Source organism: Salmo salar, chromosome 10 (genome assembly GCF_965601325.2).
Source record: "Salmo salar chromosome 10, fSalSal1, whole genome shotgun sequence".
Lineage (NCBI taxonomy): Eukaryota > Metazoa > Chordata > Actinopteri > Salmoniformes > Salmonidae > Salmo > Salmo salar.
In genome coordinates, this window is record NC_138300.1 from 81,710,286 (window position 1) to 81,734,812 (window position 24,527).

General features: G+C 42.3%; 1 protein-coding gene across 2 annotated transcripts in view; it reads left to right on the forward strand.

Moving 5' to 3' along the window:
- Positions 1-24,527, forward strand: part of LOC106560995 (protein phosphatase 1H) — a 63,626-nt gene that overhangs the window by 16,120 nt on the left and 22,979 nt on the right. For both annotated transcript variants that reach the window (XR_006757001.2, XM_014124510.3), the window contains exons 2-6: positions 4,631-4,802; positions 10,390-10,749; positions 15,748-15,860; positions 15,942-16,026; positions 16,507-16,625. Coding sequence is in view for 1 of the 2 variants with exons in the window: in XM_014124510.3 (XP_013979985.1) it covers positions 4,631-4,802; positions 10,390-10,749; positions 15,748-15,860; positions 15,942-16,026; positions 16,507-16,625 (849 nt within the window). In the remaining variant the exon portion in view is untranslated. The remainder of the gene's footprint in view (positions 1-4,630; positions 4,803-10,389; positions 10,750-15,747; positions 15,861-15,941; positions 16,027-16,506; positions 16,626-24,527) is intronic.

Sequence of the window (24,527 nt, forward strand, 5' to 3'; positions counted from 1 at the left end):
TCCACCATCCCCCGACCTCAACCCAATTGAGATGGTTTGGGATGAGTTGGACCGCAGAGTGAAGGAAAAGCAGCCAACAATTGCTCAGCATATGTGGGAACTCCTTCAAGACTGTTGGAAAAGCATTCCAGGTGAAGCTGGTTGAGAGAATGCCAAGTGTGCAAAGCTGTCAACAAGGCAAAGGGTGGCTATTTGAAGAATCTCTAATATTTAGATTTGTTAAACACTTCTTTTGCTTACTACATGATTCCATATGTGTTATTTCATAGTTTTGATGTCTTCACTATTATTCTGCAATGTGGAAAATACAAAAAATTAAGAAAAAAGCTTGAATAAGTAGGTGTTCTAAAACTTCTGACCGGTAGTGTATATATTACCATTTACTATATTACCATGAAAATTTATATTTTCCTGTTACCAGTCACTTTTCAGCCCTGTTTATTTGTATATCCTACTGCCAGTTTTTATTTGTTTATTTTTTATGCATAAACCCACCTCAACCTCTCCAGTACCCCTGCACATGGAATAAAGTACTGGCACTGACCTTTTTATATACTTGCGTTCTCATGTTTCTTTAATTTTATTATTATTATCTTTGCATTGTTAGGGAAAGAGCTCTTAAGGTAAAAATGGCACTACTGTTTTACATCTGTTATATCCTGCGCGTGTGGTGAATAAACTTGCAACTCTTCATCTCTTAGGCCAGGGCATGGTTGGCCATTCCACTCAGATCAGAGATGAAAGACTTCTTAACGCTCAAGTGTAACACTTGTTGTGGTCGGGGTTCCGGCTCATCCTCAGACAGTCTGGGCTCAAACACAAAGGGATCATTCATTACCATATATTCTCTATTCCGCTATGGGAAACTCTGCTGAGGTGGATGTCAGTTCAATGCCAAACATGTCTGTCTGACAATAGGACAGTTTCGGGTTAAACTGATTTTCAGACTAACGAAAGGTTAGGCCTTTTATTGCAAGTATCAGACCAGTGTCACTTTGAAGGTGTTGGGTGAGTTTCAATGTGAAACAGGTGTATGGTAATTTAGCAAACACTTAAACCCTACACTGTATATGGCCCATACAATAATTAAACCATTGAATCAAGCTCTGCGCACCAACTTAGCTATTCAAACCTAGTATCATGGGCTCTAACAACCTGGTAACTTGCTCAGTGTAATTAACCTGACAATTAACCTGTAAGTCTATGTTATTTGTTTGAATTGTTTACGTGTTCGCTATGCGGGGGAAATGATAAGACAAGCGGAACTACGTGGCTAATAACTGTTGTAACGGGGATCATTATCGTAGCAACACACCTTTGGAGTGAAGGCGATCCCGCTCTGTGTTAGCTACATTTTCTTGTCTTCGGGTGTAGTTGGTAAAGGTTGAAGTGTGTATGTTAGGATGGTAACGTTATAATAATTAAGGATGAAGCGTGAATTCATGCCAGGGAAATTAAATGTGAAGTTTTGATTTTCTCCCTTCTGTAATAAGCAGCCGTTTAGGTATTTTTCCTTTATTCATGTGTTTAATCTGATACTGTTATAGCTCCGGCTAAACTTTGTATGTATGTAAGCACTTCAGAGTTATACCAAGCTAATAAGTCACTCGTAAGACAAGAAGGTTGTAAGAGTGTGCTTAACTGTATTTTAATGTACTTTATAGTTCTCACGGAAGGTGATAATTCTGACTAAACTACAGAATAAAGCCGCCAGTTAAAATCAAGGAACGGTTGTGCTCGTGGTTACTGGAGGGAGCTATACCCAGTATGGTTTAAAATGACACTGAAAGAAAGGAATTGGATAGCTAGGATATTTGTTTCAGAGGTAGGATTAATATTTTAAGCCTAGTCTCTTGCTCCTATACTGTTTGGTGCTCTTCGCCTTTTTAAATTGGGAGCGCACCAGTGCTTACCAATGAAAACAGTTAGTGCTCCAATTATCACTTTACTACAGGTCTGTTGCCACTGAGGGCTCTATGATTTGAGTCTATAGGGTCCTGGGAGATCACCCATTTTGTAAAAGCCTTACAAGGAGACCAATTATCAGTGATCTGACTGTGTGAATTTCAGCTTCTCTTCCTGCCAATTGCCTGGCAATGTCCTGTTAACTCTAGTGTGTCTGTACTCAGCTGGAGACTTGAGAGTGGAGCCCTGCTTTGTCTCTCCTATCAGTCAGTTCATTATAACAAACCCTCAAGTACAGATTATGTAACAACTAATGTACATACCCTGGCATGAATGTTTTCATTTCCATTTGCAATGGAAGCCGAGGCTAGTGCATGTGAAAAATAAATGTTCATATTTTGTAACACTGGAGTCTAGACTGGACAAAAGCAGACGAAATGTATCCATTAGTTCAGATTTCCCTGCAGCCCAGTCCTTCATGTACGAGGGAAATAATTTGCCCAGGTCTTGTATATGTACAGTGCATTTGGAAAGTATTCAGACCTTTTCCACATTTTGTTATGTTACAGCCTTATTCTAAAATGGATTAAATTATTTTTTTTCATCAATCTACACACAATACCCCATAATGACAAAACGAAAACAGGTTTTTAGAAATGTTTGCAAATTCATTAAAAATAAAAAAACAAATACTTTAAGTATTTAGACCTTTTGCTATGAGACTCAATTGAGCTCCGGTGCATCCTGTTTCCATTGATCATCCTTGATGTTTCTACAACTTGGAGTCCACCTGTGGTAAATTCAATCGCTGGACATGATTTGGAAATGCACACACCTGTTTATATAAGGTCCCACAGTTGACAGTGCATGTCAGTGCAAAAACCATGCTATTAGAACGAAGGAATTTTCCGTAGTGCTCCGAGACAGGATTGTAATTTTTACTAGTATCCCCATTAGCTAATGCTGTGACGCTAGCTAATCTTCCTGGGGTCCAACACCAATTAACAAGATATTACAAACAACCACAAATCAAGACTTCACAAACATTCAACAAGTAGACAATACAGACAATTTAAAATACTTGACAGGAAACACATTTAACATTCAGTTGATGCTTTCTGTTTCCTGCTATGGTCTATAGCATTAGATGTTCTTTTTATTTTTTCTTGAAGCGAGGCACAGATCTGGGGAAGGGTACCAAAACATTTCTGCAGCATTGAAGTTCCCCAAGAACACAGTGGCCTCCATCATTCTTAAATGGAAGACTTTTAGAACCACCAAGACTCTTCCTAGAGCTGGTCGCCCGGCCAAACTGAGCAATCGGGGGAGAAGGGCCTTGGTCAGGGAGGTGACCAAGAACCCGATGGTCACTCTGAGAGAGCTCCAGAGTTCCTCTGTGGAGATGGGAGAACCTTCCACAAGGAAAACCGTCTCTGCAGCACTCCACCAATCAGGCCTTTGTGGTAGAGTGGCCTGACAGAAGCCACTCCTCAGTAAAAGGCACATGACTGCATGCTTGGAGTTTGCGAAATTGCACCTAAAGACTCAAACCATGAGAAACATGATTCTCTGATCTGATGAAACCAAGATTGAACTCTTTGGCCTGAATGCCAAGCCTCACGTTTGGAGGAAACCTGGCACCATGCCTACGGTGAAGTATGGTGGTGGTAGCATCATGCTTTGGGGATGTTTTTCAGTAGCAGGGACTAGTCAGAAACTAGTCAGGTTTGAGGGAAAGATGAACAGAGCAAAGTACAGCACAGTCCTTGCTGAAAACCTGCTCCAGAACGCTCAGGACCTCAGACTGAGTTGAAGGTTCACCATCCGATCCTAAGCACACAGCCAAGACAACACATGAGTGGCTTTGGGACAAGTCTCAATGTCCTTGAGTGGCTCAGCCAGAGCACAGACTAGAACCCATTTTTACATTTTAGTAATTTAGCAGACGTTCTTATCCAGAGCGACTTACAGTAGTGAATTCATACATTTTATTTCATGCATTATTTGTAATTTGTTTGTACTGGCCCCCCGTGAGAATCGAACCCACAACCCTGGCATTGCACACACCATGCTGGCGTTGCAAACACCATGCTCTACCAACTGAGCCACAGGGAAGCCCATTTGAACATCTCTGGAAAGACCTGAAAATAGCTATGCAGGGACGCTCCCAAACCAACCAGACAGAGCTTGAGAGGATCTGCAGAGAAGAATGGGAGAAACTCCCCAAATACAGGTGTGCCAAGCTTGTAGCGTCATACCCAAGAAGACTCGACGCTGTAATCTCTGCCAAAGGTGCTTCAACAAAGTACTGAGTAAAGGTTCTGAATACTTATATAAATGTGATTTTTCAGTTTTTAAACCTGTTTTTGCTTTGTCATTATGGGGTATTGTGTGTAGATTGATGAGGGAAAAACAAACACTTCAATCCATTTTAGAATAAAACCGTAACGTAACAATGTGGAAACAGTCAAGGGGTCTGAATACTTTCCGTATGCACTGTATATGTTAGGGCAGCATTTCCCAAACTCGAGGGGTGCATGTTTTCATTTTTTTCACACACATACACAGCTGATTTAAAATAATCAAAGCTTAATGATGAGTTTGGGAAATTCTGTAGTAGGGTGTCACAAACCACATATTGTTACATTGAAATCTGCTATACCTTTCCCACAGTGTGTGTCTGGTTCTGCTCCTCACATTCTTGTGCTCTTCTCTGGTTCTATAGGGTGATCAATGCAGGGAAGAGCCTTCTGAACGAGGACCAGGCATGCTGTGAGGTGGTGGTAGTGAGGAGGAGACCCAATGCTGGGGGCAACTCCACCCCCAACCTGACCCCCACCACACGGAGGAGGTCCTCCCTGCCCAATGGAGAGGGACTGGGGCTCAGGGAGGATGCTGTGAGTACCCCCCCCCCCCCCCCCCCCCCCCCACACACACACACACACACACACTCCAGACCTAGTCTTAACCCCTTGGGGCATTCCCCCCCACCCATTCTGTCACATCAGGACCTGTCGATTCTTCTCTTCCCTCACATCAGTCATAGTCTATTCCCCAGCACAGCCTATAAGCCTGGTAAACAAGTGTCAGGCTACAGTACTGCCTTTCAGCTACTGTAGTGGTCACCAACCTAACCCTTATTCCCCAGCCTCACATCTGTCATAGGATTCTATTTTCGTCTGGCGTTATGGCGGCACTAGAGTCAAATGCACTTTAGTTTGCAATTTTGTCATGTAAAAACTGTCTCACTGGCATTTTCCAACCCTAATTTCAGGTTTGGCAATTTACCTGTCTAACATCAGCAGGCTGGCGCTCAGATGAGAGGGGTGGAAATATTTGAGGGGTGTCCTTAAAAACACAATCCAAAATGCTAATTTTAGGCAACGCTGGTAGGGATATTTAAGACCAACCAAAAGCTGGTTATAGCGGTAACACAGTTGGTTATGGCATGAATTTTACAACGGAAACAGTCTATCCAACCGTGACGCATACTGCCCATATGCGCATGATTTGGTGCCTGTATACATCGTATTTGGAAACATAAAACACTTTTTTATTTTTTTTATTTTTTGGGGGTTTTATTTGATTAAAAACTAAGCATAGCCTCCCCTCCTCTCAATGAAGGCTGTTTTATTTTTGTCCTGCCCAATGTAATCAAGTAGGCTAGTCAAGACTGTTGATAAAGTGTTTGGCTTGTGAGACGGCTTGAAAATAGATCTTAATCACCAAGGTTTTATTAAAATATCAATTTTTAGAGGAGCAAAACAGTGAGCTGACCTTCCCTTTTAATCTATGTATTGTAGGCAGGCCTACATTATTTTAGCCATGCTTTGGATGTGCTTAAAACCCCCTCCATGATGTAGGCTACATGTGTCCATGCCCATCATGAGATGTGAATACTGGTGAACCTCATCACAATTTTTGGTTTTCCGTTTCACATTTTTAAAACCCAAGCCCGCCGTAGGCTACCCTACCCTTACCCTAGGCCTACTACAACGAAGGCTGGTTCAACAGCAATGCTTCGTGTCTCTTTTTTTTATGCTGGAGATTTTATATCATTACATTTTACATGTATTTAATGTTTGCTTGTTTTTCATTGAATTTTATTAAACCCAAACTTACTACAATGATTCACTGTCCTGGTTTTATGGCGAGAATGTCCATGGCACGCATGCAATGCAACTTCTGAAGAAGTGTGAATGCGATCTGTAAGATGGTTCCAATATGTATATAAAACATGTATATTTAGGAGCAGTATAACGGTGAGTGGACATTCTCCCTTTGTCTTTATATTGGTTCTTTGTCCAGCTACTGTGAAAGGTTTGGATGTGTGTAAAACCCTCCATAGTCTGCGTTGTTTTAATATGATATGCCCACAGGAAGCGATTATGGTGCCTGTAAGTTTATTTTGACTTATTTACAGCAAGTTGTTGTTTTGTTTAGAATTTTATTAGAATTTTTTGCTTTCTTTTTTTGTGAATTTAATCTTGCTTATTGACCAACATTTGGCATGTCCGTGCTCAGCCATAATGCAATTTACGGTAGGCCTTGCCCCTATATCAGTGTGAATGCTATGTATATATTTCCACACTGAAGCCATGCATTACTTACAACGTGGGCTGCAAACAGGTTCAAGTTAACATATTTAGCAAAGTTTTTACTAAATGTTGTTATTTTGTTTCTGTAAGCTGTTTTAACAAACTATAACGGACAAACATGGAAGTTGGAGTTTGTTGAAAATATGAAATATCCTTATTCATGTCACCGAAGGAGAGAGGGGATTGTAGAATGTTTACATTCTACAAATATATGTTATTATCAGGGATCCTATGGGAGGAGAAGAGACACAGTCTGGTACAAGTCAACATGACAGCAGGGAGTTGGGGAGGAGTGAGGAATTTGGGCATAGGTCAGGTTAGATGATAATGACAAAGCAAAAACAGGTTTTTAGAAATGTTTGCATTAAATATATAAAAAAACTACTGAAATTACATTTTACATAAGAATTAAGACCCTTTACTCAGTACTTTGTTGAAGCACCTTTGGCAGTAATTACAGCCTTGTGTCTTTTTGGGTATGACGCTACAAGCTTGGTACACCTGCATTTGGGGAGTTTCTCCCATTATTCTCTGTAGATCCTCTCAAGCTCTGTCAGGTTGACTGGGGAGCGTTGCTGCACAGCTATTTTCAGGTCTCTCCAGAGATGTTTGATCAAGTCCTGGCTCTGGCAGGGCCACTCGAGGACATTCAGACTTGTCCCGAAGCCACTCCTGCGTTGTCATGGATGTGTGTATCAAATTTTATTTGTCACATGTGCCAAATACAACCGGTTTACAGTGAAATGCTTACTTACAAGCCCTTAACCAACAATGCAGTTCTAAGAAAATGCCACCCCCAAAAGTAAGCGATAAGAATAACAAATCATTAAAAAGCAGCAGTAAATAACAATAGCGGGGCTATATGCAAGGGATGCCAGTACAGAGTCAATGTGCGGGGGCACCGGTGTTGAGGTAATATGTAGGTGGAGTGACTATGCATAGATAATAACAAAGAGTAGCAGCAGTGTAGAAAGGGGGGCAATGCAAATAGTCTGGGTAGCCATTTGATTAGTTGTTCAGGAGTCTTATGGCTTGGGGGTAGAAGCTGTTTAGAAGCCTCTTGGACCTAGACTTAGCGCTACGGTACCGCTTGCCATGCAGTAGCAGAGAGAACAGTCTATGTCTTGGGTGGCTGGTGTTTTTGACCATTTTTAGGGCCTTCCTCTGACACTGCCTGGCATAGAGGTCCTGGATGGCAGGAAGCTTGGCCCAGTGATGTACTGGGCCGTACACACTACCCTCTGTAGTGCCTTGCGGTTGGAGGCCGAGCAGTTGCCATACCAGGCAGTGATGCAACCCGTCAGGATGCTCTTGATGGTGCAGCTGTAGAACCTTTTGAGGATCTGAGGACCCATGCCAAATATTTTCAGTCTCCTGAGGGGGAATAGGTTTTGTCGTGCCCTTAGGGTTGAAAGGCCATTCAGCAAGGAAGAAGCCACTGCTAAAAAAACGCCATAAAAAAGCCAGACTACGGTTTGCAACTGCACATGTGGACAAAGATCGTACTTTTTTTAGAAATGTCCTTTGGTCTGATGAAACAAAAATGGAACTGTTTGGCCATAATGACCATCGTTATGTTTGGAGGAAAAAGGGGGAGGCTTGTAAGCCGAAGAACACCATCCCAAACGTGAAGCACGGGGATGGCAGCATCATGTTGTGGGGGTGCTTTGCTGCAGGAGGGACTGGAGCCCTTCACAAAATAGATGGCATCGTGAGGAAGGAAAATTATGTGGATATATTGAAGGAATATCTCAAGACATCAGTCAGGAAGTTAAAGCGTGGTCGCAAATGGGTCTTCCAAATGGACAATTACCCCAAGCATACTTCCAAAGTTGTGGCAAAATGGCTTAAGGACAACAAAGTCAAGGTTTTGGAGTGGCCATCACAAAGCCCTGACCTCAATCCAATAGAAAATTTGTGGGCAGAACTGAAAAAGTGTGTGCGAGCAAGGAGACCTACAAACCTGACAGTTACATCAGCTCTGTCAGGAGGAATGGGCCAAAATTCCCCCAAGCTTGTGGAAGGTTACCCAAAACGTTTGACCCAAGTTAAACAATTTAAAAGCAATGCTACCAAATACTAATTGAGTGTGTGTTAATGTCTGACCCACTGGGAATGTGATGAAAGAAATAAAAGCTAAAATAAATAATTCTCTCTACTATTATTCTGACATTTTACATTCTTAAAATAAAGTGGTGATCCTAACTGACATAAGACAGGGAATTTTTACTAGGATTAAATGTCAGGAATTGTGAAACTTAGCCAAATACATTTAAAATAAGGTGTTTATAACCTTCCAACTTCAACTCTATATACTCAGCAAAAAAAGAAACGTCCTCTCACTGTCAACTGCGTTTATTTTCAGAAAACCTAACGTGTAAATATTTGTATGAACATAACAAGATTCAACAACTGAGACATAAACTGAACAAGTTCCACAGACATGTGTCTAACAGAAATTGAACAAAGGCGAGGTCAAAATCTAAAGTAACAGTCAGTATCTGGTGAGGCCACCAACTGCATTAAGTACTGCAGTGCATCTCCTCCTCATGGACTGCACCAGATTTGCCTGTTCTTGCTGCGAGATGTTACTCCACTCTCAAGGCACCTGCAAGTTCTCAGACATTTCTAGGGGGAGTGGCCCTAGCCCTCACCCTCTGATCCAACAGGTCCCAGACTCGCTCAATGGGATTGAGATCCGGGCTCTTTGCTGGCCATGGCAGAAGACTGACATTCCTGTCTTGCAGGAAATCACGCACCGAACAAGCAGTATGGCTGGTGGCATTGTCATGCTGGAGGATACCACATGAGGGAGGAGGATGTCTTCCCTGTAACACACAGTGTTGAGATAGCCTGCAATGACAACAAGCTCTGTCGGGTGATGCTGTGACACACCGCCCCAGACCATGACGGACCCTCCACCTCCAAATCGATCCCGCTCCAGAGTACAGGCTTCGGTGTAACGCTCATTCCTTCGACGATAAATGCGAATCTGACCATCACCCCTGGTGAGACAAAACCGCGACTCATCAGTGAAGAGCAATTTTTGCCATTCATTTCTGGTCCAGTGACGGTGGGTTTGTGCCCATAGGTGACATTGTTGCCGGTGATGTCTGGTGAGGACCTGCCTTACAACAGGCCTACAAGCCATCAATCCAGCCTCTCTCAGCCTATTGCGGACAGTCTGAGCACTGATGGAGGGATTGTGCGTTCCTGGTGTATCTCTGGCAGTTGTTGTTGCCGTCCTATACCTGTCCCGCAGGTGTGATGTTCGGATGTACCGATCCTGTGCAGGTGTTGTTACACGTGGTCTGCCACTGCGAGGACGATCAGCTGTCTGTCCTGTCTCCCTGTAGCGCTGTCTTAGGCGTCTCACAGTACGGACATTGCAATTTATTGCCCTGGCCACAGCTGCAGTCCTCATGCCTCCTTGCAGCATGCCTAAGGCACATTCACGCAGATGAGCAGGGACCCTGGGCATCTTTCTTTTGGTGTTTTTCGGAGTCAGTAGAAAGGCCTCTTTAGTGTCCTAAGTTGTGACCTTAATTGCCTACCGTCTGTAAGCTGTTAGTGTCTTAACGACCGTTCCACAGGTGCATGTTCATTAATTGTTTATGGTTCATTGAACAAGCATGGGGAAACAGTGTTTAAACACTTTACAATGAAGATCTGTGAAGTTATTTGGATTTTTACGAATTATCTATTAAAGACAGGATCTTGAAAAGGAACGTTTCTTTTTTTGCTGAGTTTATATATAACATTGTAAATTCAATATTTTTTGGTTTGGCTAATTGTTTGTGTTTTGTTCTACTTATTCTCCTGTGTGTGTCTTTGCGTGCCAGCTTTTGACATTGCAAAATGTGTGTGTCTGTGTTTGTGTGTCCAGGATGCAGTGCCCGGACTGACCTTCCACTACTGGGGGCTGTTTGACGGCCATGCGGGCTCAGGGGCGGCGGTGGTGGCGTCTAAGCTGCTCCAGCACCACATCGTAGAACACCTCCGAGAGGTCCTGGATGTCCTGAGGAACCCGGCCCAGCTGGTCCCCATCATCCACGGGGAAGAGCCCACCAACCACAACCTCACCCCCACCACCCACAGGGGCATCACCAGGACCGCCTCACTGCGGGGGGCCGCAGGGGCACCCGGCTCCCCCAGTCACCCCCCTTCCACCAGGTTCTTCACAGAGAAGAAGGTCCATCATGAGAGCCTGGTGATGGGAGCCATCGAGAATGCCTTCAAAGAGATGGTGAGTTCATTGCCATGTTCAGTAGGTTAACATTGTGGATTGTTGCAGATAGAAATGTCATGAATAGAGTCGATGTGATTCCCTGTTCTACATCTGAGACAGGCATGTCTGTTGTACATTATCTATTTCTATCTGAACGTTCCACTATGTTGTGCCCTGGTGAATTCAGCCCTGGTCTGAAAGAACATACTAACCATCATGCGTTAATTACAGTATATAAGGGACACTGCAGCATCAGTTGCTGCAGCATACTGCACATTCATTGTAAGAGACATTGCAGCGCTCCCCTCATTCCCATCATTGTCTGCTTAGCCGATATGCATTGATCAGCGGCATCTTGGCAATTACATTTTTTTTTTTCTGAAGATATGCAATTGGAGGTGTACCAGTGGATGTATTTCAAGGCCTACCTTCAAACTCAGTGCCTCTTTGCTTGACATCATGGGAAAATCAAAAGAACTTAGCCAAGCCCTCAGAAAACCAATTGTAGACCTCCGCAAGTCTGGTTCATCATTGGGAGCAATTTCCAAACGCCTGAAAGTACCACGTTCATCTGTACAAACAATAGTACACAAGTCTAAACACCATGGGCCACAGAATTCTATCGACATAACCTGAAAGGCCGCTCAGCAAGGAAGAAGCCACTGCTGCAAAACCGCCATAAAAAAGCCAGACTACGGTTTGCAACTGCACATGGGGACAAAGATTGAACTTTTTGGAGAAATGTCCTCTGGTCTGATGAAACAAAAATAGAACTGTTTGACCATAATGACCATTGTTATGTTTGGAGGAAAAAGTGGATGCTTGCAACCCGAAGAACACCATCCCAAACGTGAAGCATGGGGGTGGCAGCATCATGTTGTGGGGGTGCATTGCTGCAGGAGGGACTGGTGCACTTCCCAAAATAGATGGCATCATGAGGCAGGAAAATTGTGGATATATTGAAGCAACATCTCCAGACATCATCGTTGACCCAAGTTAAACAATTTAAAGGCAATTGAGTGTATGTAAACTTCTGACCCACTGGGAATGTGATGAAATAAATTATTCTCTCTACTATTATTCTGACATTTCACATTCTTAAAATAAAGTGGTGATCCTAACTGACCTAAGACAGGGAATTGTTACTAGGATTAAATGTCAGGAATTGTGAAAAACTGAATATAAATGTATTTGGCTAAGGTGTATGTAAACGTCCGACTTCAACTGTATGTCTGAAATAGATTAATGGGTCGTAGCTCCAGGTTTGATTTGAATTAACTCGATCTTTAGCTGTGTCTGCTTTCCTCAGCAGCTCTTTGGCACTGAGAGTTGAGTGGCGTCTAACAGCTGGCTGCCAGTGATAAGGCTGTGTTTAGCGTCAGCGCGTTGCCCCCCTCCCAGTCTCTCTAATCCATTATCTGTGACTGTTCCTCAAATCAGCAGCATATGGTGCCAGTCAGTCCACAGCCGCATGATTTATGGACTTTTTCCCCTTCTAACCCACAGGGCCAAAAAGGTTTCAGAGCTGCTCACCATCTGGTTGTGGTGCTGTAAGAGGATGTGTGGACTTCGACTTAGCTCACTGAGCGGCCCAGTGGTCGGACACACAGCCAATCTAAGAGTGTGGTCTTGACAGGCTTTGGCCAATGAGGAGTCAGAAAGGTCATTGGTTATTAGCCTCATTGTTTCATCTTGTTATTGAGGATTCTGGCTTTGGCTTCAAGACAAATTTTGGCACTCGCTAAATTCTGCTGTTGTGTTTCCTTTCTTGAGAGCTAAGAGAGTTCACCACCTGGTGTCTAGTCCACTGATACAATCTAAGTCTGAAATGCTGATCACTTAGAGTGCCAACTGCATTTTAGTCTCATCTGTTTCACACAACTCCTTACAATAACTCGCTTAACTTCAGACAAACCTGGGTACTGCAGCAGTAGCTGTTGTTTTCCTCGTCATCACCACTAGATGGCAGTGTGCGGCCATCCATTGAGTGAGTTGGTGTAATTTTCCAAGTCTAGACTGTCATCCCAAACTATCAACTGTAATAATGCACCATTTCCCATGCACCTGTGCACATTTCAGACTGTGTCGATGCTTAACGATTGTGTTGTAATGAATGTGTGACGTACAAGGATTTAAGATTAAACGTCTATATATAAATGCACAATTTCATCAAAAAGACATTCACTGTAGCGTCGATGCAGTTGAGTGTATGTTATGCAGATTTTTGCCTTTTGATCTAATAGCAGTCTATTATAGAGTCAAAAACCTTCACCATAATATTCCACAGTATATTCAGCTCGTTCCTATACTTGATTTCATAGCGTGATAAAGCTATTCTCTGCCTCTCTCTCGCTCTTCACTCTATTTCACAGGCACAAGGCAATTCGTATCCCTCTTCCCTCCCATCTTTTTTTTTTTTTGTTCCTCATCCCCTCTGGCTCTTGTCTGGAGCTTTGCTCCCCATCTCTTCGTTAATCTTGCTTCTTATTTTTAATGAACCTCATTCTCAAGTGAAATCTGTCACTGATTTGGGTGATGGTGGTGCATAATTCAGACTAGTTTTACCCCTCTCTTATCTCATCTGGGATAACCACTGGCTCTGATTGTAGTTCTCAGGTTGACATGAATCACCCCCACGGGCCGTTTCTGGAGGAGGCTGCCAGAGCCTAATAAACACGGAGATGTGTAAGCATAAAAAAGAAACGTGGCTCACGATGACGACACTGTTTACATTGAGAAGGACATAAATAACTGGGGGAGATCCGATTTTTGGCCTAGTCTTCCGCCCTGTAAAGACATGTACTGTGTATAGACCCTACTAAAGCTGCAGTCAAATGAACCTGCAATAGGGTGCAAACCGTAATCCTAACTGTTGTCTTGCATTGACCTATTTTAATCATTTAGCAGATGAGAGCGATTTGAATGTGTACTGCACTGTTGAGGAGAGCTTGCGGTAAGCGTTTCACTGTATCATTTACACCCTGTATCCTGTGCACGTGACACATGAACTTTGATTTACATTGTATTACAGTTCATTCGTCTTAAGGTGGCTAGGTGAGACAACTACATATCCCAGTCATAGTAAACAACAAAAATGTCCTCATTAAATCAGCTCTAGTGAGACGAGACGAGACAAGTGCGAGTGTTAGTGCAAGATAGGCAAGGGTGTTAAAAACAGTTTTTGTAGGGGCGGGGGTGTAGCTAGTTGTTTATGCAGACATTTTCATTATTGAAGCCTTTCCTCCCTGCAGCCACAGGCGTTTGATAGCAGGATACGTAGGTATGCACTGCTACAGAGTAATAACTTACCCCTGCAGCCACAGGCGTTTGATAGCAGGATACGTAGGTATGCACTGCTACAGAGTCATAACTTGCCACAGGCATTTGATAGCAGGATACGTAGGTATGCACTGCTACAGAGTCATAACTTACCCCTGCAGCCACAAGCGTTTGATAGCAGGATACGTAGGTATGCACTGATACAGAGTCATAACTTACCCCTGTAGCCACAGGCGTTTGATAGCAGGATACGTAGGTATGCACTGCTACAGAGTCATAACTTACCCCTGTAGCCACAGGCGTTTGATAGCAGGATACGTAGGTATGCACTGCTACAGAGTCATAACTTACCCCTGCAGCCACAGGCGTTTGATAGCAGGATACGTAGGTATGCACTGCTACAGAGTCATAACTTACCCTCGGTGAAGGACACATTTTGTTCACTAAGTTCCCCCTCCCTAACACACACACACACACATTCCTGAGCAATGTGTTTCTCCTCCAAGGTGACAGCAGTGGTGGGGCCAGGGTAGAGGGTGCTGGGGTGTCGCTAGGGCCTTGTTACACAGAAACACACACAGTGTGCTTCATCAGATAGTTGATAGCCAGCAGAAGAGCGCAAGGCAGAGTGCTCTAGCGTGAGTGTGTTTTCCACAGGGGACTACAAGCTAGGGACAGAGTAAATTAGCGGACATTATTTTGTCACTCTTAACATAGTGCTAGAGACTCATGACATTGCTATAACCCAAGATACACACGTTTTTACTCATCGCCTCCTGGTCTCGGCCTGTATTTATACAGCCAACGTCTCAGAGTAGGATCGTTGACCATGATAGACGAGCGTCCTGTCCAGGGGGTGTACTTGTACATCAAGCTGCTTCACGCTACAGAAATATGAGAGAGGCTCCGGCTGCGCTTCAAACCAATTCAACTCTTCCGTGACACTTTTACAATAGTTTTAGATAACGAAGGATTAACTTGTGAACTAGTGAGCGTACATAATATATAGGTAGAGAGCTATAGCTTGGTTGGTTTAACTTTTTTTTATATTGGCTTTTTGATTAATTCAGTGACCGATGAATTATTCATCTAATTAATATCATAGATGTTTTTTAATTTGTACAAATAATTATCTTGGTTTAATTACTGCTAAAATAATCGACCTAATTAAGCCGTGTAATAAGGATTACTCCCTCAAACTTCACCTCGTCTTTAGGTTTCCATTTCTTTTTATCGCTCCTTGACGTATTCCGCTCATGTTATGTACAGTACGTTACTGTAGCAAGGATTTTGATCCATAGCAGGTCCTTATGTGCTATATTGTAGTGGGGGGGAAAGTGTTTCCTTTTATGATTGGTAGTGTATGTTTTCATGTGTATTTATGATATATGTATGTGTTGTTGTGTTATTATGACATGTATATGTACACTGAGTGTACAAAACATTAGGAACACCTGCTCTTTACCATGACATAGACTGACCAGGTGAATCCGTGTGCATCAAGAATGGTCCCCCACCAACGAACATCCAGACAACTTGACACAACTGTGGGAAGCATTGGAGTCAATATGGGCCCGCATCCCTGTGGAAAGGTTTCGATACCTTGTAGAGTCCATGCCCCAACAAACTGAGGCTGTTCTTAGTCAAAAAGGGGGTGGAACTGTTAGGTAGGTGTTCCTAATGTTTTGTACTCCCAGTGTATATGTGTATTTATGTGTTGTTGTGTTTGGTTTTCAGGATGCCCAGATTGAGAGAGACAAGGCTGTGTTTAACGTCTCAGGAGGCTGTACTGCTCTGTGTGCGCTCTTTTTACTCAGAAAGCTCTACGTTGGAAATGCCGGGGACAGCAGGTGAGACACACAGACACACGCCCACACTGCAATAAACACTCAAACTGTTTGAATTAACACGGATTGCTTTGTCCTGCACAGAGCAATCATTATCCGAGGTGGAGAGGTTATCCCCATGTCTACAGAGTTCACACCCGAGTCAGAGAGGCAGCGCTTGCAGTTCCTGGTAAGAGGAGGAACTCAACAGACACTGTATCACAATGCATGACCTCCCCTCCCTGTTCAGACATTCACTATGCTTAGCTTTCCTACCTGGTGAAATAACGCCCACAGTTCCTGGCAAGAGGATGAACTCTACCACAACCCCCTGAATCACAGTGAACCTGGGCTGTTCTCTGTCCCAGACCTGGGTTCAAATAGTATTTGAAATCATTTCAAATATTTTAGCTGGCCTTGATTGAGCCTGACTGGCACAATGGAACCAATAGACAAAAAAGAGCAAACCCCACTTATCTCATCAGAGTAGAGAAACTACTATTTTTAAGATTTCAAATAGTATTTGAACCCAGGTCTGCTCAGTTTCTCACTGACAGTTACTAAGCTTTGCTCTTTTGCCTGGTGTGTACGCTGGTTTAATTGACTGGCATTCCCAGGGGATAGGAAGACAATCTCTTCACGCTGCTCTCTCTCCTCTTTCTATGTGAAGGCCTACATGCAGCCACACCTGTTAGGGGGAGAGTTTACACATCTGGAGTTCCCCAGACGAGTACAGAGGAAGGAGGTGGGGAAGAGGATGCTCTATAGGGACTTCACTATGTCTGGCTGGTGGGTATCCATCCATCTATCTGTTTGATTACTGCTACTCAACTAATGACAGGCCTTGGACCTCTCATTGTGATAAGTTACAGACAGGTGCCGCATTGAGGAATGTATCATACCCCCACCATTTTACTATAATCATGAGATAATCAAGGTTAGGCATCTTTGCAATAATGTCCTTTGTCCGCAATCATTTTGTCTATCTGAACCCCCCCCCCCCCCCCCATTCTAATCAATGTACTGAGTGCCAGCTGATTGACAGGAAGTGCTCTGATAGACCCAGACATTATGTGTCATCTGTGTGAATGACTGGGACAGTTCAGCTCATCAGTGATCCCTGGACATAACTAGGGCCCATCATAGCGTCTTTGATTCACTGCATAGAGAACCGAGGCAGACTGAGGAGAGGGACAGAGACGGTGGTGGTGATTAAGGGGAGATGGATCAGTGCTGGCTCTTTCTCTTTCTCTGTCTGTGCTGTTCAGATGTGCCGATGTAGGACAGGGCAGTGCTGCTCACTAGTCCAGAACTCGGAACAGAACTGATATCTGTGATGTATTTTTAACAGATTCCTTTACAGTGAAGTGGGCCTTTCTCAGTACTGGCCTCTGAGCGTACAGAGAAAAATAGATGTGTGTGCGTGCTGTCATGCCCATATGGGGCACAGGGACACATGCCCCCTCAGAATACTACTAGCCACATTCATGGTGTTGGTTTTAGCTAGCCCAGAAACACTGTAGGTTCCCAACCTCATAACTTGCTACCAAGAAGTAATTTCAAGTTAGAGTATTAGCTGGCAAGGTTGATCGACTTTAGAAAAGCAAACAATAACTACAGTATTATGTGTCACTCTGCTCTCGCTCTGTGTCGCCGCTCTGCTCTCGCTCTGTGTCGCCGCTCTGCTCTCGCTCTGTGTCGCCGCTCTGCTCTCGCTCTGTGTCGCCGCTCTGCTCTCGCTCTGTGTCGCCGCTCTGCTCTCGCTCTGTGTCGCCGCTCTGCTCTCGCTCTGTGTCGCCGCTCTGCTCTCGCTCTGTGTCGCCGCTCTGCTCTCGCTCTGTGTCGCTCTGCTCTCGCTCTGTGTCGCCGCCTCGCTCTGTGTCGCCGCCTCGCTCTGTGTCGCCGCCTCGCTCTGTGTCGCCGCCTCGCTCTGTGTCGCCGCTCTGTGTTGCTGGCTCGCTCTGGCTCTCTGTCGCGCTCTCTCTGTCGCGCTCTCTGTGTCGCGCTCTCTGTCGCTCACACACACACACACACACACACACACACACACACACACACACACACACACACACACACACACACACACGCGCCTAGTTGGCACTGAGCTGGGCTGTGAATTGACAGTGCAGATGGGGGGGTTGTTAAGCATGGGAGGCGGTGGTGTTTTAGGGTCGTGTTCAATTGATGAGTGTTTAGCAGTGTGCCTGTTCTGCATGTTCAAACGCCCCAGCTGCCAGGCAGGCACACCAGCCAGCAGTGAAGAAACAAAGCGAGAAAAAGGAAAAGGTGGGTGGAGAATGGGGAACAGTGATTCTGGGCTGGTTTAATTGACTGTTAGAAAAAGTATCTAGATCCTCTATGAGACTGTGGAAGGATCCAAATTGTGGATTTAAAAGAACATGAATCATCAGCATATAATGACAGCTTTTGTTTTTAAGCCCTGAATTTCTAGGCCCTTGATATTATTGTTGGATCTGATTTTAATAGCTAACATTTCAATGGCCGTTCAATACGGTCTGAGAAGGAGCCATTATTGACTATTTTGCACCTGGGCTTACTATACTTAACTTTAACCCATTGTATAAGAGATTTTCCAAAATTAAAATCTTCCAGGCATTTATATATAAATTCCAATCGTATTTTTTCAAAATCCTTTTCGAAGTCAGCTATGAATACCAGGCCTGGTTTCCCGATTTTTCATAGTGTTTTATTGTTTCAAGTACTATTGTCTATGTAAAAATTTTTTTTAAAAAAGCTGTCTGGTTAGGATGAATAATATCTGACAATTTTTGCATCACAACACTGAAGTGTAAGGGGCCTCCAGTTTTTTTTAATGGACTGTATATATTATATTTACCACCTGGGTCCTGTTTCAGTAGTAGTGAACTCAAACCTTGCTGAGTACCTGATAGTTGACCATTTTTATAGGAGTGGTTAAAACATGTTAATAGTTGATCTTTGAGTAGATCATAAAATGTTACACATAGAGTTGAAGTCGGAAATGTACATAGACCTTAGCCAAATACATTTAAACTCAGTTTTTACAATTCCTGACATTTAATCCTAGTAACAATTCCCTGTCTTAGGTCAGTTAGGATCACCACTTTATTTTAAGAATGTGAAATGTCAGAATAATAGTAGAGAGAATGATTGATTTATTTCAGCTTTACTTTCTTTCATCACATTTCCAGTGGGTCAGAACTTTACATACACCTAATTAGTATTTGGTAGCATTGCCTTTAAATTGTTTAACTTGGGTCAAATGTTTTGGGTAGCCTTCCACAACCTTCCCACAATAAGTTGGGTGAATTTTGGCCCATTCCTCCTGACAGAGCTGGTGTAACGGAGTCAGGTTTGTAGACCTCCTTACTCGCACACACTTTTTCAGTTCTGCCCACAAATCTTCTATAGGATTGATGTCAGGGCTTTGTGATGGCCACTCCAATACTTTGACTTTGTTGTCCTTAAGCCATTTTGCCACAACTTTGGAAGTATGCTTGGGGTCATTGTCCATTTGGAAACCCATTTGCGACCAAGCTTTAACTTCCTGACTGATGTCTTGATGTTGCTTCAATATATCCACATCATTTTCCTACCTCATGATGCCATCTATTTTGTGAAGTGCACCAGTCCCTCCTGCAGCAAAGCACCCCCACAACATGATGCTGCCACCCCCATGCTTCACGGTTGGGGTGGTGTTCTTCGGCTTGCAAGGCTCCCCCTTTTTCCTCCAAACATAACGATGGTCATTATGGCCAAATAGTTCTATTTTTGTTTCATCAGACCAGAGGACATTTCTCCAAAAAATGTGATCTTTGTCCCTGTGTGCAGTTGCAAACCGTAGTCTGGCTTTTTTATGGCTGTTTTTTAGCAGTGGCTTCTTCCTTGCTGAGCGGCCTTTCAGGTTATGTCGATATAGGACTAGTTTTACTGTGGATATAGATACTTTTGTACCTGTTTCCTCCAGCATCTTCACAAGGTCCTTTGCTGTTGTTCTAGGATTGATTTGCACTTTTCGCACCAAAGTACGTTCATCTCTAGGAGACAACACGTCTCCTTCCTGAGTGGTATGACGGCTGCGTGGTCCCATGGTGTTTATACTTGCGTACTATTGTTTGTACAGATGAACGTGGTACCTTCAGGCATTTGGAAAATGCTCCCAAGGATGAAACAGACTTGTGGAGGTTACAATTTTGTTTTTCTGAGGTCTTGGCTGATTTCTTTTGATTTTCCCATGATGTCAAGCAAAGAGGCACTGAGTTTGAAGGTAAGCCTTGAAATACATCCACAGGTACACCTCCAATTGACTCAAATTATGTCAGTTAGCCTATCAGAAGCTTCTAAAGCCATGAAATCATTTTCTGGAATTTTCCAAGCTGTTTAAAGGCACATTGTATGTAAACTTCTGACCCATTGGAATTGTGATGCAGTGAATTATAAGTGAAATAATCTGTCTCTAAAACATTGTTGGAAAAATGACTTGTTTCATGCACAAAGTAGATGTCCTAACTGACTTGCCAAAACTATAGTTTGTTAACAAGAAATTTGTGGAGTGGTTGAAAAATGAGTTTTAATGACACCAACCTAAGTGTATGTAAACTTCCGACTTCAACTGTACCTCAACTGGTATGCTATCCAGCCCTGGAGTTGTCCCTGGCCTAAAGGCTTTAATTGCGTCAAGAAGTTCCTCCTCTGCAATTTGGCCCTCGCACAAGTCTTTTTGTACACCTGTTAATTTTACACTATTATTTGGGGAAAAAATCCTTACAGTTACCTTCAAGTAGTGGAAATGGAGGAGACTGAAAAGGGAACGTATGCTTAAAGTACTTTGCTTCATCTTTCAAAGCATAATTAGGTGAATCATGGATTACTCTTTTTGGTAGCATTTCTATGTTCAAGATTCAAAAGGAATTTGGTACATTTTTCATAATTTTCCATCCAATTCGCTTTATTTTCTATAATAGATTATACTTGATTGTAACTATTTTGACCTAAATAGTTTTTGTTTTAAAGATAATTGTTGAATTGCATGACCTCTAAAAGTGTCCCATACAATAGTTGGATCTGCTCTACCTACGTTATGTAGGAAAAAGTCACTCATAAAATTAGAGGTCGACCGATTATGATTTTTTCAACACTGATACCGATTATTGGAGGACCAAAAAAAAAAACGATATCGGTTAATCGGCCGATTTAAAATATATATATATATATATATATTATTAATAATAAAAAAACATTTACTTTTTTTTTTTAATATATCTAATTTCTTTTTCTTTTTTTATTATTTTTTTCAATTTATTTATTTTATTTGTAATAATGACAATTACAACAATACTGAATGAACACTTATTTTAACTTAATATAATACATCAATAAAATCAATTTAGCCTCAAATAAATAATGAAACATGTTCAATTTGGTTTAAATAATGCAAAAACAAAGTGTTGGAGAAAAAAGTAAAAGTGCAATATGTGCCATGTAACAAAGCTAACGTTTAAGTTCCTTGCTCAGAACATGAGAACATATGAAAGCTGGTGGTTCCTTTTAACATGAGTCTTCAATATTCCCAGGTAAGAACTTTTAGGTTGTAGTTATTATAGGACTATTTTCTCTCTATACAATTTGTATTTCATATACCTTTGACTATTGGATGTTCTTATAGGCACTTTAGTATTGCCAGTGTAACAGTATAGCTTCCGTCCCTCTCCTCGCTCCTACCTGGGCTCGAACCAGGAACACATCGACAACAGCCACCCTCGAAGCAGCGTTACCCATGCAGAGCAAGGGGAACAACTACTCCAAGTCTCAGAGTGAGTGACGTTTGAAACGCTATTAGCGCGCACCCGCTAACTAGCTAGCCATTTCACATCGGTTACACCAGCCTAATCTTGGGAGTTGATAGGCTTGAAGTCATAAACCGCGCAATGCTTGAAGCACAGCAAAGAGATGCTGGCAAAACGCACGAAAGTGCTGTTTGAATGAATGCTTACGAGCCTGCTGCTGCCTACAACCGCTCAGTCAGACTGCTCTATCAAATCATAGACTTAATTATAATATAATAAACACACAGAAATACGAGCCTTAGGTCATTAATATGGTCGAATCCGGAAACTATCATCTCGAAAACAAAACTTTTTTCCTTTCAGTGAAATACGGAACCGTTCCGTATTTTATCTAACGGGTGGCATCCCGAAGTCTAAATATTCCTGTTACATTGCACAACCTTCAATGTTATGTCATAATTACGTAAAATTCTGGCAAATTAGTTTGCAACGAGCCAGGCGGCCCAAACTGTTGCATATACCCTGACTCTGCGTGCAATGAACGCAAGAGAAGTGACACAATTTCACCTGGTTACTATTGCCTCTTGGGGATCGGTGCCCGGTATAGGGATTCATTGTCAAGAGACCATGGCGGTAAATTCAAAACTGCAAGAATCTAATAATTTCAATTTCTCAAACAATCAACTATTTCTCACAATTTGAAAGATAAACATCTCCTAAATCCAACCACATTGTCCGATTTCAAAGAGGCTTTACGGCGAAAGCATAAAGTTAGGTTATGTTAGGAGAGTACATTGAAAATAGCTGTGTGTAATGTTTTGTCAATTCAAAGACAGGCGTCACCAAAAGCGGATAACCAGCTAGAATTATGCACTAACCTTTGACAATCTTCCTCAGATGACACTCCTAAGACATTATGTTATACAATACATGCATTTTTTGTTCCATCAAGTTCATATTTATATCCAAAAACAGCATTTTACAGTAGCGGTGAAATTCCGATTATTTTTTTTTTCTCTCAAATGCTTCCGGTGAACAACGTTACAATTTACAAAATTACTATTCGAAAACATTGGTAAATTATAATATTGTCATTCAAATATTTATAGTTTAACATTTCGTAAATGCTACTGCATTGCCAGATTTCAAAATAACTTTACTGGGAAATCACAATTTGCAATAAACCGGGTGCTGTGCTAAGAACAATAGGCTAGGCTATACAGGTTAGCACCATCTTGTAACCATGTAATATCAAAATTACTATTGTCAATAATCCCTTACCTTTGATTATCTTCATCCATTGGCACTTCCAGGAATCCCATGTCCACAACAAATGTGGTTTCTTTCAACAAAGTTCATAATTGATGTCCAAATAACTCCAAGTTGTTAGTGCTTCGGTAGGCTACTAAAAAGTAGCGCAGGGGGGGGGGGGGGGGGGGAAGTCACGGCGAAAAGTAACAAAAAAATATCTATTTACGTTCGTTCAAACATGTCAAACGTTGTTTAGCATCAATCTTTAGAGCCATTTTTAATGTGAAACATCAGTAATGTTTCAACCCGACCTCTCCTGTGTCTTGAAAAACGTATTTGAAAAATGTCTCGCATCACATGATTGCGCAGGTGCAGCCAATAATGAAGTGACGACATCCCAGGGAGGTCAACTTCTCTTCCTTGTCATCCGGTCTCTGTTCATCATAGACACTTCAAACAACTTTATAAAGATCGTTGACATCTAATACGTAGGAAGTGCGAAATGAATCCCTTCTCACTGTGTTATCTATTAACAATGACTCAAAGAAAATTGTACAGCCACAAAATTATTTTTTTTCTCAGGTTTTTGCCTGCCATATGAGTTTTGTTATACTTACAGACACCATTCAAACAGTTTTAGAAAATTCAGAGTGTTTTCTAGCCAAATCTGGTAATAATATGCATATCCTAGCTTCTGAGTTGGTGTAGGAGGCAGTTAAAAATGGGCACACATTTTTTTCAAAATTCTCAATACTGCCCCCTAGCCCCAACAGGCTAACCTGGATTTCTTTTAGCTAAATATGCAGGTTTAAAAATATATACTTTTGTGTATTGATTTTAAGAAAGGCATTGATGTTTATGGTTAGGTAGAGTCGTGCAACGATTGTGCTTTTTTCGCAAATGTGCTTTTGTTAAATCATCCCCCGTTTGGCGAAGTCGGCTGTCTTTGTTAGGAAGAAATAGTCTTCGCAGCTCGCAACGAGCCAGGCGGCCCAAACTGCTGCATATACCCTGACTCTGTTGCAAGAGAAGTGACACATTTTCCCTAGTTAAAAGAAATTCATGTTAGCAGGCAATATTAACTAAATATACAGGTTTAAAAATATATACTTTTGTATTGATTTTAGGAAAGGCATTGATCTTTATGGTTGGAGCAAGGTGTACCTAAGCGATTATATGCAACGCAGGACAGGCTAGATAAACTAGTAATATCATCAACCATGTGTAGTTAACTAGTGATTATGATTGATTGATTGTTTTTTATAAGATAAGTTTAATGCTAGCTAGCAACTTACCTTGGCTTCTTACTGCATTCGCATAACAGGCAGGCTCGTCGTGGAGTGCAATGTAAAGCAGGTGGTTAGAGCGTTGGACTAGTTTACCGTAAGGTTGCAAGATTGAATCCCCGAGCTGACAAGGTAAAAATCTGTCGTTCTGCCCCTGAACAAGGCAGTTAACCCACCGTTCCTAGGCCGTCATTGAAAATAAGAATGTGTTTTTAACTGACTTGCCTAGTTAAATAAAGGTGTAAAAAAAGAAAAAAGAAATCGGCCAAATCGGCGTCCAAAAATACCGATTTACGATTGTTATGAAAACTTGAAATCGGCCCCAATTAATCGGCCATTTCGATTAATCGGTCGACCTCTACATAAAA